Below are 13,583 nucleotides of genomic sequence, written 5' to 3' on the forward strand. Positions count from 1 at the left end.
CATGATAGACTTATGTTTGAGGAAAAATAGAATTTATTACTTTAAAAAATAACCACAAATACATATGTTTGCCAATAAATAGCCGCTTTCCCCGCCCCGCCCCCATACTATGTGAGATACCTGCTCAAAGCTTACAAAGGCGGAGATATAGCTAGCTGGGATATCTTTTTGCAACAAATAAGAAAATAAAAGCAATCTTTTTTGCATCAGGGAAAGTCTTAGAACTGTAGGAAAGGATATAAAAGGAAGGCAAAATAGAGAAGATTAAAGGGCTATCTAATTTTAATGTTCTTAATGCTTCCATTACTGTGGTTGCTCACATATGGGAGTCTTGAGTCCTTGAAAAAGGCAGATACAGAGCCTTGAAATCCAGTGGTAATTAAGTTCATCTTCCTCGGGAACCATAACAGTAGAACAATAGCATAGAGGGAATGCAGACATTCTGGTCTCTGCAAGGTCATTCCCTCCCTTGTTTAGCACATTTAAACATGGAATCATTGTACACTTATTATTATATTTTTGTTATAGGATATGGTTACAGGAAGAAAACATGGCTAAAAGGATTCCGTGACTATGGGCTATTGCAAAACTACAAAGGGCTCCTTGCTGAATATTTAGGTCTCCCTGGAGGCTGTTTAAAAAAGCATTGGAATGATCCTGTGAATGGATCAACAGGAAGACAGCAAGTAGGTCTCTCATTCATTTTCCAAACATTTAATAATGGCCAAGTATATGCCAGACACTTTTTTAAGAAAGAATCTCTGTTACCCAGGCTGGATGCAGTGCTGCAACTGTAGCTCAGTGCAACCTCAAACTTCTGGCTGAAGTGATCCTCCTGTTCCAGCCTCTGTAGTAGCTAAGACCATAGGCATAGGCCACCATGCCCACTTAGTTTTCTAATTTTTTGTATAGGCAGGATTTTGTAATTTTGCCCAAACCAGTCTTGAACTCCTGGCCTCAAAGGATCCTCCTGCCTCATCCTCCGAAAGTGCTGGTATTATAGGTATGAGCCATCACACCTCACTGTACTTGATGTTGGGGAGCCAACAGAAAACAAAACACCAAATCTCTGCCTTCATGGAGCTTATAGTCTAGTAGATCTTTTTCATGCTGCTGAAAGGAAAGCAATCCAAAGATATCTAAAAGTCATAAGCTAATCTTGTAAGCATGTGACCATGGAGAAAGCTGGGGGTGGTACACCAACACCTTGATTACTTACAAATGGATTCTCTACTGAATTTGTGTCTCTTGGTTGAGTTTTAACTCCCTAATAGAGCTGAATCAGATGGAGTCTAAAACAAACTATTCTTTGTTTGTTTCCTTTTCCTGCCTCCCTCTGTCTCTCTCCACTCATTTCCTCTCAAAATTAGGAGATAGATTTAAACAGCATGGTTTGGAATATTATGAGAAAGTTTGTTTCTTGAACCTGCCACAAGCAACATTTGATGGACAAGTGAGAAACCTGGGTAGTTAACATATGATTCAAATTTAATAACCAGTGAAGCGAGTATTAATATATACCCGAAGTGTGTGGCTTTAATTAACTGCAAATAATTCCCCCAAGGCAAATGTTTAATTATCTGCACTGCTTCTTATTTCTTTCTGAGACTGACAATAAGTCTAAAAGTCCAAATTTGGAAGCAAAACTGAGCACAGACACATTTGCCAAACTGTTATCTAACTCATGTCAAATTGTTTTAAACCAGCTCCCATTAAAAAATCCTTTTTCAATTTTGGAGCTAAGATGTCAATTGAAAAAAACATTTTGAATATTTTTCTCACATGAACACTAAAAATATACAATGATTTAAAAAGGTATTATATAGATCAGGCTAAATTTTAAATTTGAAAGTGTTTTAGTTTTAGTTGTTTATTAAAAATGATATTATTTGATATTTCGTCTTGTACAACATTAATTTCTCTCAACATCAATGTTATAGAATTATCCAAGACTTTGTATTTAGTTAAAATTTATTCATTTACACTGAACAATAATTCATTGTTGTTAATCATAATGTTACATAAACATTACGATTCTGCACCAAATATTACATAAGAAATGTCTCTTCAGTGGTGATATACATTGAGTTTACAAGTTTATGATCTAATGAGTCACATAAGATGGGTGAAAGCGTTTGAAAAATTACTCACCAGACTGTATCTGTTTTATCACCAAAATCTATGTCTTTAGCAAATAAATTATCTTTGTAATTTCAATATTCTTGGGGAGTTGCTTTAACATTATTAAGGCATCTTCTGATATGTTTCTATATATTGCATCCAAGATACCATCAGTTGTTCTTTGCACTATTATTTTATGTAGTATAACACATTATCAGTTCTAAGACAAGTCCTGACTTTAGAAATAAAATATATGAAAGAATATGCATTTTAGAAAAATGCTGTTTTAGTATATTCGATGTGTGCACACAAATATACATGTCTTTATGTGATGACAAGGATTTCATATCAGCATGACCCACCACCAAACCCACAAGCTCACTGTCACGTATGTGAGACTTTTCTGCAGAAATGGTTCTACCTTCACACACATCAATAAAGTAGGAGGAAAAGTACTATATAACCTCATGACAATATTCACAAATAAGCAGGTACCTATGGAAGATGGTTTCCACCAAAGTTAATTTATTTATAGGGATCCCAGAATTTCTAGTCTCATAACCTTTAGCAGGCCTAGATTTGATTCTGTATCTTTTATATCATGGATCTCATTACATTAGGTTTAGTTGTAGGTTTGAAGTGGCAGTGCAGCTTTTCTGCTCAGGGGGTGACGAAAGCTGCACTGGATATGTACATGAAATCCTTACTCATAATGATGGAGAAAGAAAATATGCCTATTCATGATTTGAATGTTTGTGTCCCCCTAAAATTCCTAAGCTGAAATTCTAACTGCCAAGGTGATAGCATTAGGGGGTGGGGCCTTAGGAAGGTGATTAGACTATAAAAGTGGCACCTTCATGAATGAGATTAGTACCTTCATGAAAAAGATTTAAAAAGGTCCCAGAGAGTCCCCTTACCCTTTCCACTATGTGAGGACACAGTTAGAAGGCACCACCTATGAACCAGAAAGTGAGTTCTCACCAGATACCGAATCTGCTGGTGCCTTGATCTTTGACTTCCCAGTCTCCAGAACTGTAAGAAATGAATTGCTGTTGCCTATAAGCCACTCAGTTAATGGTATTTTGTTGTAGGAGCCTGGACTAAGACACCAGTGTATATGGCCACTAAAATAACTTATTATTTCTATGTAGGTTCTGTAAACTACACTGAAAAATGTAGTTGCATATACTAAACGCTTGCAGCCCCTTGGATTTGTATTTTATTTGATTCTAAAAATTATCATTTGGTAATGTTCAAAAACGTGTAAAATAGTTATCACCTAATTCTGAGATTCAGTCAATGTTATTTTAATAACAGAGAACCGGAATTAAATTTATATGTAGCTTCTGACTTTCAAAATCTTTAAGGTCAATGTCATATTTAAAGAATTTTTTCAAATGCAAATATTAAATCAAATATTCAAGCCAAAGGGCTGTAGATAGATGTGCTTTTAAGATTAACAAGAATAAAAAAGAAACACTTTCATAAATTAAAAAAGAAAAAGCCCTCACTTAGAAAGTTGAAAAGGTTTAAAGGAATATTTAAAATAGATTAAAATAAAATGAAAAACCTCATAAAACAGAAATTCCAAAAAGTAGGTCACTTTCAATGCAGTTAATTATACATATCTAGACGGAATATTACATGTATGGATTTAAACTGTGGTGAAAGATGATGAAACTATTGAATTTTTAACAAAAATATCTTAACGGTAAGTCAAAATAAATACTATCTCTATCTAAGATGTCCCTTTAGAACAAAAGTTCTTAACCCTCGGGGATCCCTGGGTATGCTCTATGTGTCTACAAATCCTTTTGAAAAGATATGCAAAATGTGTGTATATGTTTGTATTTCTGGGAGAAGATAGCATCCACCATATTAGCTCTATGAACCCACCAAGGTTAAAAATAATTTAAAATGTGTACCTCAATGCCAGTGATACTGCCATTTTACAAAAGATTTTCCAGACCATTTTTGAGAAATTAGCTACTGAGCTTGATTCCTGCTCCATGAATTAATCAATGATGGCGAATCTTGAATTCTTAAAGTAGATGTGATTTGAGAAAATAGCCAACAAATATAGAGATGTGTTAAATAAATGAGAGGGACAATCCAACTGGCAAAAAAACCATGTTGCATCAAAATTAGAGGTGATTATAAAGTATAAAACTGACTGCATGATTAACTGTCTTTGAAGATAACTATTCAAGCTACGTGGTCTAAAAAATGCACCGAGTAAGAGAGGAAGCCCCTGACTATTATTCAGAGTGATGACAGGAGGTCATTTTGGTATAGAAGTTCTAATGGGTCTGAACAAAAAAACAAAAATGCTATACACAAAAACCTACACATAAAATAGTCTTTCTCTGTAATGCGTAAATGTCTACACACGAGTACCAGAGCTTGATGCAAAAATTGCACAGAAATACCATCACCTGGATTTTCTTTGATTCTTGTTAACTGATTTGATTATACCATGCAAAACATTTATCCTGGCCTGCTCGTTAGAATCTCTGGCTTATTATGTGAAGCAATTAGGACAAAGTAATTTTTCCTCCATCTGAACCAGGTGCTTTTCTAAATAAACAAGTCTCTCCAGTCGATAATGTTCTTACTGAAACTTTGCGGCGGCTATTCTTTTATGTAGGAAAAAACTATCCTGCAACACATTCCCAGACTATTTTCTGATGCTGATGATCTGAACTGGGCTTGGTCCCAGTGAAGCTGGATAAACAAGGCTGAACTATATTTACCTGAAAAGTAACAGGGCCCATAGACAGGACATTGCTCAGGGCATCAGGAGACCCAAATGAGCTGTAGTTGGTCATTTGTCTTCATTATGATCTCATTAACCTCCATTAAAAGGTGACCAATCATTCCCAGAGTTACGGAATTCAGGGACAGGTTGATAATCCTTATCTGAAATGCTTGGGCCCAGAAGGGCTTCAGATTTTGGGGATCATCACCCTGTGCTAACAGTCTTTGCGACATGGCTAGGAAAACTACCATAATGCATAACTAATTTTATTTCTATTACAAAACACACATTTCAAACAATAAACTTGTGTGAAACAGCTCATTCTTACACTGAAGGTGATATTCTTCTGCAAGTTGTTATTGAAAATACGAGCAAATGAGAGATTGAATCATGGGGTTGTGATTCAGAATTTAGAGCTACAAGCTTCATAACTGTAGGGAAATTCATGCAATTTACCTAAACTCAGTTTCTGCACCTAGGAACTAAAGGTGTTGAGCTGGATAATCTCTCTAAGATACCGTACAAAGCTAATCTGATTTGCTCAAATTAAGTCTTTGTTCCAGCAACACTTCTTTGTAAATGTTCCCACTCTTCCCTCATTATCCACTTACCTGAGTTGGACAGTTCTCACTGAGATTTTTACCATGTACTTACAAAACAAAGGTTGATAGTGGGGGAAGCACTAAGGTGTGCACCAGTGTCACCCTGGCCGTATTTAAGTCAGTGACTCAACAAAGAATCATCACAATGGAAAACAGAACAGCTGGATATGAAGCCGGTTTGGACCATGATGGAAAAAGAAATGCTTAATTACCCTTTCAATCAAGTTAATTTTTCCCATTTGGCAATGTAAACAAAGGCAAATCTGCTCTTATTTTCAGTTGTCTGGTTGTCTGTGACTTGGTTGTTTCAGTATCCTTGACCTCCATCCTTCTGATTTTATTCTGATCTTGCCTCCCTCTCTCTTACTAAGCCTCACATCACAGGCTCTCTTGACAACATTAAAAAATAAAATCTTACAAGGCCATGGGTGTGAAAAGTATCTATGGTTCTAAAAGTAAATGGGCTGGGAATTCTGTTAAAACATTCATCTATAAATCTGGGAGAGTACAATTGTTTTATTTACACGTTGGCTTATTTGATCTGACAATGAAAGGTCATGGTGACTGTACTACTGAAAGAACCTTCTTAGGAAAAATGATAAAGGCTTTTGTGGCCTTAACTCTAAGCTGACAGCCTGGCATCGGGTCACTGCTTCTGAGTTATTTTATTTTATGGAGAAGTTGAGGCAGGAGACAGAATTTCTCTCCAGATTCATAAATGCAGCAACTTCTGGGCTCAGATTGCTTTTAGCCAGACACTTGGAAAGCGTGGCTGAGTGTTGCTGCTGAGATCCAAGAATTTCAAGGACTGAGTCATAACCTACCTTGTTGGCTCAGAACTTATCTTTTTTTCCAAACATAAAGGCACATGTTTGGAGAGTGAGACAAGCATTTGGGTCATTTGTGGGAGATACTATGTTGAGCTTCAAAGACCTGTATGACTTCTCCCAAACATCAATTTATTCCTCATACCTAGAAGGATCCACAAACCCATCTGAGTGAGAAAGAACTGAGACTTAATCAGGGGCCCCATTCCCACAGGTGCTTACTTTTTCTGTTTTTTTTTTTTTTTTTTTTTCTTTCTTCAATTGTCTCCATGCCATTGAAAATAATTCTGAAATATGGGTGGCTGCAGAGTGGCTCATCGTGTGGATCCCACATGCTATTTTACAATCGTTTCTATTACTGGACATTCTAATGAAATCCAATTTGGGGACTTTCTAAAACATTATCAATTGTTGTAGTAAAGGTTCAAAAGTTGGATTCACTCTTCTCCTTCTCTTACTCCTTCCCAACTATCTCCACCTCTGAGATCTAGAGAGGCTAGATCTTTCTAGAGCTAGAGTAGTGAGAACAAAAACAGCCCACGCAAGCTAAGCCTTGTAGCCAACATGTTCCACCCACCTCCCTGTGGACTACCCCTGAGGTTGGAGCCGATAGTGCCAGTACAGAGGGCATTCTTGTCCTGGATGTACCAGAAGTACCCAGGAATTAATGCCCAGCTCTGGACCCCCCAAAGATTTGGGAGATAAATGCCCCAGTTTCCTCAGCCATCAGGGAGACATTTCTGAATGCATTCTATACATCTCTTAAAGGAACGGAGCCTCAGTTTTCCTTAGCAGTAACTTGATCATTAATATCCCCTAGGGGCTGTCCTCCCTTCCCTGTCCCACTTCCTCACACCTCACCTGTACTCCCTGAGAACACCTCCCAAATAAAAAGTGGGCACACCTTTTGCACCCACAACCTTGTCTCCAGATTTGCTTTTGGGGATCCGAAACTTAGAAAACCAAGACAGTCCTTCATCTGTCTCCTACCACTTAGTAGCAAATATGAGAACGCTCATCCTATTCTCCTGACTTCTAGCCTGCTGCTCTCTCATTCCATGCTGTCTTTAATTATGGTGTGTTAGGGAAAGTTTCTGCCACCTAATTAGTGCAAGTTGGGAAAAAGGGTTACCATGTTTTACACTGTATGATCCTAGTAGCTGGGTCACAGATGACTGGTGAGTAATGGGCCCTAAGCAGACACCTCTTGCTTGGCCAACGGACACTAAGGTGGCCTGACATGAGAGCTCCACACACCAGGAGATAATTAATATTCACTTAACTGTGAAAGGAATTGATCAGCTCTTTGAGTGGATGGCTGCTAGAGCAGTTGTTGAGTCTCTAGAGAAACTGATGGAATGGGTGTTGCCTCCCGGGTGATCAAGTTCATGCGGCTGATGAAATGGTTTCCTCATTCTCTGACTTTCCTGCCAACCAAGCAACCTCAGTGTGTATTACTTTTGTATACCCTGAAATAGTCTAACTCACTGTGTGATTCTTACAAGTTCATTATCTAACCTTAAAGTGTATATGTACTTTAAAGATTTCTAAAGTGCTTTTTTTAAAAAATAATACTTTAAGAAGTTTGGTGTTTTAGACATGAAGTCCTTGCCCATGCCTATGTCCTGAATGGTACTACCTAGATTTTCTTCTAGGGTTTTTATGGTATTAGGTCTAACATTTAAGTCTCTAATCCATCTTGAATTAATCTTCGTATAAGGAGTAAGGAAAGGATCCAGTTTCAGCTTTCTACTTATGGCTAGCCAATTTTCCCAGCACCATTTATTAAATAGGGAATCCTTTCCCCATTTCTTGTTTTTGTCAGGTTTGTCAAAGATCAGATGGTTGTAGATGTGTGGCATTATTTCTGAAGGCTCCGTTCTGTTCCATTGGTCTATATCTCTGTTTTGGTACCAGTACCATGCTGTTTTGGTTACTGTAGCCTTGTAGTATAGTTTGAAGTCAGGTAGCGTGACGCCTCCGGCTTTGTCCTTTTGACTTAGGATTGTCTTGGCAATGCGGGCTCTTTTTTGGTTCCATATGAACTTTAAAGCAGTTTTTTCCAATTCGGTGAAGAAACTCATTGGTAGCTTGATGGGGATGGCATTGAATCTATAAATAACCTTGGGCAGTATAGCCATTTTCACGATATTGATTCTTCCTATCCATGAGCATGGTATGTTCTTCCATTTGTTTGTGTCCTCTTTGATTTCACTGAGCAGTGGTTTGTAGTTCTCCTTGAAGAGGTCCTTTACATCCCTTGTAAGTTGGATTCCTAGGTATTTTATTCTCTTTGAAGCAATTGTGAATGGAAGTTCATTCTTGATTTGGCTCTCTGCTTGTCTGTTACTGGTGTATAAGAATGCTTGTGATTTTTGCACATTAATTTTGTATCCTGAGACTTTGCTGAAGTTGCTTATCAGCTTAAGAAGATTTTGGGCTGAGACGATGGGGTTTTCTAAATACACAATCATGTCATCTGCAAACAGGGACAATTTGACTTCTTCTTTTCCTAACTGAATACCCTTGATTTCTTTCTCTTGCCTGATTGCCCTAGCCAGAACTTCCAACACTATGTTGAATAGGAGTGGTGAGAGAGGGCATCCCTGTCTTGTGCCAGTTTTCAAAGGGAACTTTTCCAGTTTTTGCCCATTCAGTATGATATTAGCTGTGGGTTTGTCATAAATAGCTCTTATTATTTTGAGGTACGTTCCATCAATACCGAATTTGTTGAGCGTTTTTAGCATGAAGGGCTGTTGAATTTTGTCAAAAGCCTTTTCTGCATCTATTGAGATAATCATGTGGTTCTTGTCTTTGGTTCTGTTGATATGCTGGATTACGTTGATTGATTTGCGAATGTTGAACCAGCCTTGCATCCCAGGGATGAAGCCCACTTGATCATGGTGGATAAGCTTTTTGATGTGCTGCTGAATCCGGTTTGCCAGTATTTTATTGAGGATTTTTGCATCCATGTTCATCAAGGAGATTGGTCTAAAATTCTCTTTTTTTGTTGTGTCTCTGCCAGGCTTTGGTATCAGGATGATGTTGGCCTCATAAAATGAGTTAGGGAGGATTCCCTCTTTTTCTATTGATTGGAATAGTTTCAGAAGGAATGGTACCAGCTCCTCCTTGTACCTCTGGTAGAATTCAGCTGTGAATCCATCTGGTCCTGGGCTTTTTTTGGTGGGTAGGCTATTAATTGTTGCCTCAATTTCAGAGGCTGCTATTGGTCTATTCAGGGATTCAACTTCCTCCTTGTTTAGTCTTGGAAGAGTGTACGTGTCCAGGAAATGATCCATTTCTTCTAGATTTTCTAGTTGATTTGTGTAGAGGTGTTTATAGTATTCTCTGATGGTAGTTTGTATTTCTGTGGGGTCGGTGGTGATAATTCTTAAGAGCACTAGGATTCCTGGAATAGTAAACGAGCATTGTCTTCAACTTAAAGTCACCAGCTGCATTAGCCCCTAACAAGAGAGCCAGCTTGTCCTTTGAAGTCAGGCATTGACTTCTCCCTTCTAGCTATGAAAATGCTAAATGTCCTCATCTTCCAACAGAAGGCTGTTTTGTCTACATTGAAAATCTGTTGCTTAGTGTAGCCACCTTCATCAGTGATCTTAGCTAGATCTTCTGGATAACTTGCTGCAGCTTTTACATCAGTACTTGCTGCTTCACCTTGCACATTAATGTAATGGAAACAGCTTGTTTCCTTAAACCTCATGAATCAGCCTCTGCTAAGGTCCAACTTTCCTTTTGCAGCTTTCTCACTTTTCTCAGCATCAGTAGAATTGAAGAAATCTAGTACCTTGCTCTGGACTAGGCTCTGGCTTAAGGGAATGTTATGGCTGGTTTGATCTTCCATCCAGACCATTAAAACTTTCTCCTTATCACCAATAAGGCTGTTTCAGTTTCTTATCATTCATGTGTCCACTGGAGTAGCAATTTTAATTTCCTTCAAGAACTTTTCCTTTGAATTCACAACTAGGCACAAGAGGCCTAGATTTCAGCCTATCTCAGATTTCAACACACCTTCCTCACTAAACTTAAATATAGCTAGCTTTTGATTTAAAGTATGATTTAGTATGCAACTCTTCCTATCACGTGAACACATAGAGGCTATTGTAGGTCTATTAATTGGCCTAATTCCAATATTGTTGTGTTTTAGGGGATAGGGATGCCTGAGAAAATGGAGACAGACAGGGGAATAGTGGGTCAGTGGAATAGTCAGAACCACATTTACTAAGTCAGTCCACTATCTTTTATGGGCATAGTACATACCACCCCAAAACAATTATAATAGTAATCACTGATCACAGATCACCATTACAGATAGAATAATAGTAAAAAGGTTTGAAATATTGTGAGAATTATCAAAGCATGACACAGAGACATGAAATGAGGACATGCTGTAGGGAAAATGGTGCCGACAGACTTGCTTGATGCAGGGTTCCCACAAAACTTCCATTTGTAAAAAATGCAGTATTTCCTAAACACAGTAAAATTAAGTGCAAGAAAGTAAGGTATGCCTATATTACCTTTTCATCTGGAGACTTGCCAATGAACCAGGAGAGAGAGAGAGAAAAAAGGACTATTTTGTTTTCCTTTAGATATGTATTTTTTAATTCTAGCATCCCCACATCAATGTCTCCACTACTTCTTCTTTCCTCAAATTGACTTCTAAAGAGTAAATTTTTTTTTTTTTTTTTTTTTTTTTTTTTTTTTTTTTCTGGAAATACTTGGGTCAGCAACATTTTCTCAGAGTAACTGTCGACAGAATGGAGAATGATGGTCTTGCCAAAGATTTGTTTCTAAGGATGCCTTTCAAATATTTCTTTCTTTTTTGAAAAATGGTGCTCCCTGGTTGGTGGTTCTCAAATGCCACTCTTTCAAACCTTTTCCTGATGAGTGGCTATAAAGAGCAGAACTGACTAATTCTGGTGTTTTAAATAAACATCTCTAAACATAATTTCTCTGGTCATTCTCTCATTTCATAAATAGTTATTTTCCAAAGGAACAAATGTAAATGTTATATATATATATTTTTCTATAAAGGCTAGATATGCAATAAAAGAGAGTAGGTGGGATAGTCGATTGTATTGGAAACAGAGACACTTAAGAAAACCTAGTTACATTTGACTTGCTGCCTTGTTTTTCCATATAAACAAGCCCAAATAGTCTAAGAGTCTGCAATTATTAGATGTAGTTAGTGGCCTCATACCTTCATCTTTACAGTCTTCCACTGCCTCTTCTGAAGTGGGGTCAGGCACCGTGACAGTGTTGACACCATCTATAAAGCAGAAAAAGAAACACTGCCTCAGAGTTCATCCTTCCAGAAGTCAGGCTGTGGCTTTCCTGCCCTGCACCCCCCTCCACTCTCCACCAGAGAAAGCATGAGCCTGCAGCACACTTAAATACACTGAATGCTCTTTGAAGGGGCTAGTGGTTTGGGAATATCTTTTATAGTTAGTGAAACAGGAACCTTCAGTTAAGTCAGAGACCAGTGGGCTACAATCTATTTTGGTGAAGAATGCTACTTGTCGCTAGTAGTATCCTTTGGCATTTTGTTTCTTCCTCATTCCTCAAAGGATGGTATATTATTTTTCTTGGTAACAGATTGTGAAAGAAAGTATATCCTTGCAAGTTCTTACAAAGTGCTTTTATGTGTGTGTTTGTAAAGTTTGTTTTTTTCTTAGCACAGCACTTCAGCTCCGTTATGCCAGGCTGTCAAACGGCGGGGAGCAGCTCTGAAGGCTGTCAGCACAGAGGTCAGGAAGAAGGGGAGCATTTGGCACAGGGCACCAGCAGCCACCAGGAACTTTCATGTCACCCGAGAACAGAAGGGGAAAACGGGGACCAAGGACATGGAACTCTCTGTTCCCCCCACAGCACCAATTAACTGCATTAGAGTAGACCTCTCTTCTCAGTGTCATCAGCCCCTAGTGACTCTAGTCATGTTTGGCCTCCAGGATAAGAGCTAACTAGTCCACTCCCTCCCATTCAGACAGTAAATCTAGACAGGCAGGATTGCTAAAATCATTTGCAATGTTTAATACCTGATAACTGGAAAAGGAATATACATACACACACACACATACACACACACACACACACACACATTTTGGACAAAAGATGGGCTAGAAAAGATGTGATCTGTGATCTGATTCCAAATGTGTGTTAGTTTTTATGCATACGTGAGTTATCTTTAGTTCCATAACCCTGTTACTATAGAAAAAAGTATTTATAGAGTGCACATGTGGGTGTATATATATACCCTATATATATAGTTTATATGTACAAATATATATAAACTATAGAGTATATATAGTATACATATATATAGAGTGTATATATAGTTTTTCATGTAGTAGCAGGGAATATGTATAGTTATACAGTTATATATAATGGTTACATATAGTTATATACATATAGTATATATAGTTTATATGTATAAATATACTATATATAAACTATAGAGTATATATCATATACATATACATATATAGTATGTATATAGTTTTTCATGTAGTAGCAGAGAATATGTATAGTTATATACTTATATATAATAGTGATATATACTTATCTACATAGTTATGTATATATATTCCCTGATAGTACATGAAAAACTATATATATAGACACACACACACACACATTACATATGTGTGTATATACTACATGGACTCTATAGTTTACATATAGTATATTTATACATATACGGTATGTTTATACATATAAACTATATATATAGTACATATGCACACACACACATATAGTTTTTTATGTAGTAGCAGGGTCAGGGAACTAAAGATAACTCATATATGCATGAAAACTAACACACATTTGGAAGCAAATCACAAATCGCTTATTTTCTAGCCTATCTTTTGTCCATGATGCATATACTATTAATTTCAGGTCAGGTGTCCTTTGGAACATAATTCTCTGTCACTATCTCATCATTTAGATCTCATTTTAACTATCACTTCCTCAGAGAGTCCGTCCCAAACCCAGACACTGGAAAGTTGCCTTCTGGACATTCCTTCTGTGTTTCCTTATTTCTCAGCAAGGCATTTATCACTATTGATGTTTTTATCATTTTTATTTGTTTATTGTTTGGAACCCCCACCAGAATATAAATTTCAAAGAAACAGGGATGTTGTTTTTATTGATTGTTTGTTTATTCAGTGCCTGGAACAGTGCCTATGGCACAATGAACCCTTGATATGTACTTGTTAAGTTTTATGGAAGAATATTATCTACAACTTTGATCTGATTTGGTCA

General features: G+C 37.4%; 1 protein-coding gene across 6 annotated transcripts in view; it reads right to left on the minus strand.

Annotated features, from left to right (window-relative positions):
- Positions 1–13,583, minus strand: part of MACROD2 (mono-ADP ribosylhydrolase 2) — a 2,106,139-nt gene that overhangs the window by 82,092 nt on the left and 2,010,464 nt on the right. For all 6 annotated transcript variants that reach the window (XM_023217826.3, XM_023217825.3, XM_023217824.3 and 3 more), the window contains one exon: positions 11,524–11,592. In XM_023217826.3, the coding sequence (XP_023073594.1) occupies positions 11,524–11,592 (69 nt within the window). The remainder of the gene's footprint in view (positions 1–11,523; positions 11,593–13,583) is intronic.

This window comes from Piliocolobus tephrosceles, chromosome 20 (assembly GCF_002776525.5).
Source record: "Piliocolobus tephrosceles isolate RC106 chromosome 20, ASM277652v3, whole genome shotgun sequence".
NCBI classification, from domain to species: domain Eukaryota; kingdom Metazoa; phylum Chordata; class Mammalia; order Primates; family Cercopithecidae; genus Piliocolobus; species Piliocolobus tephrosceles.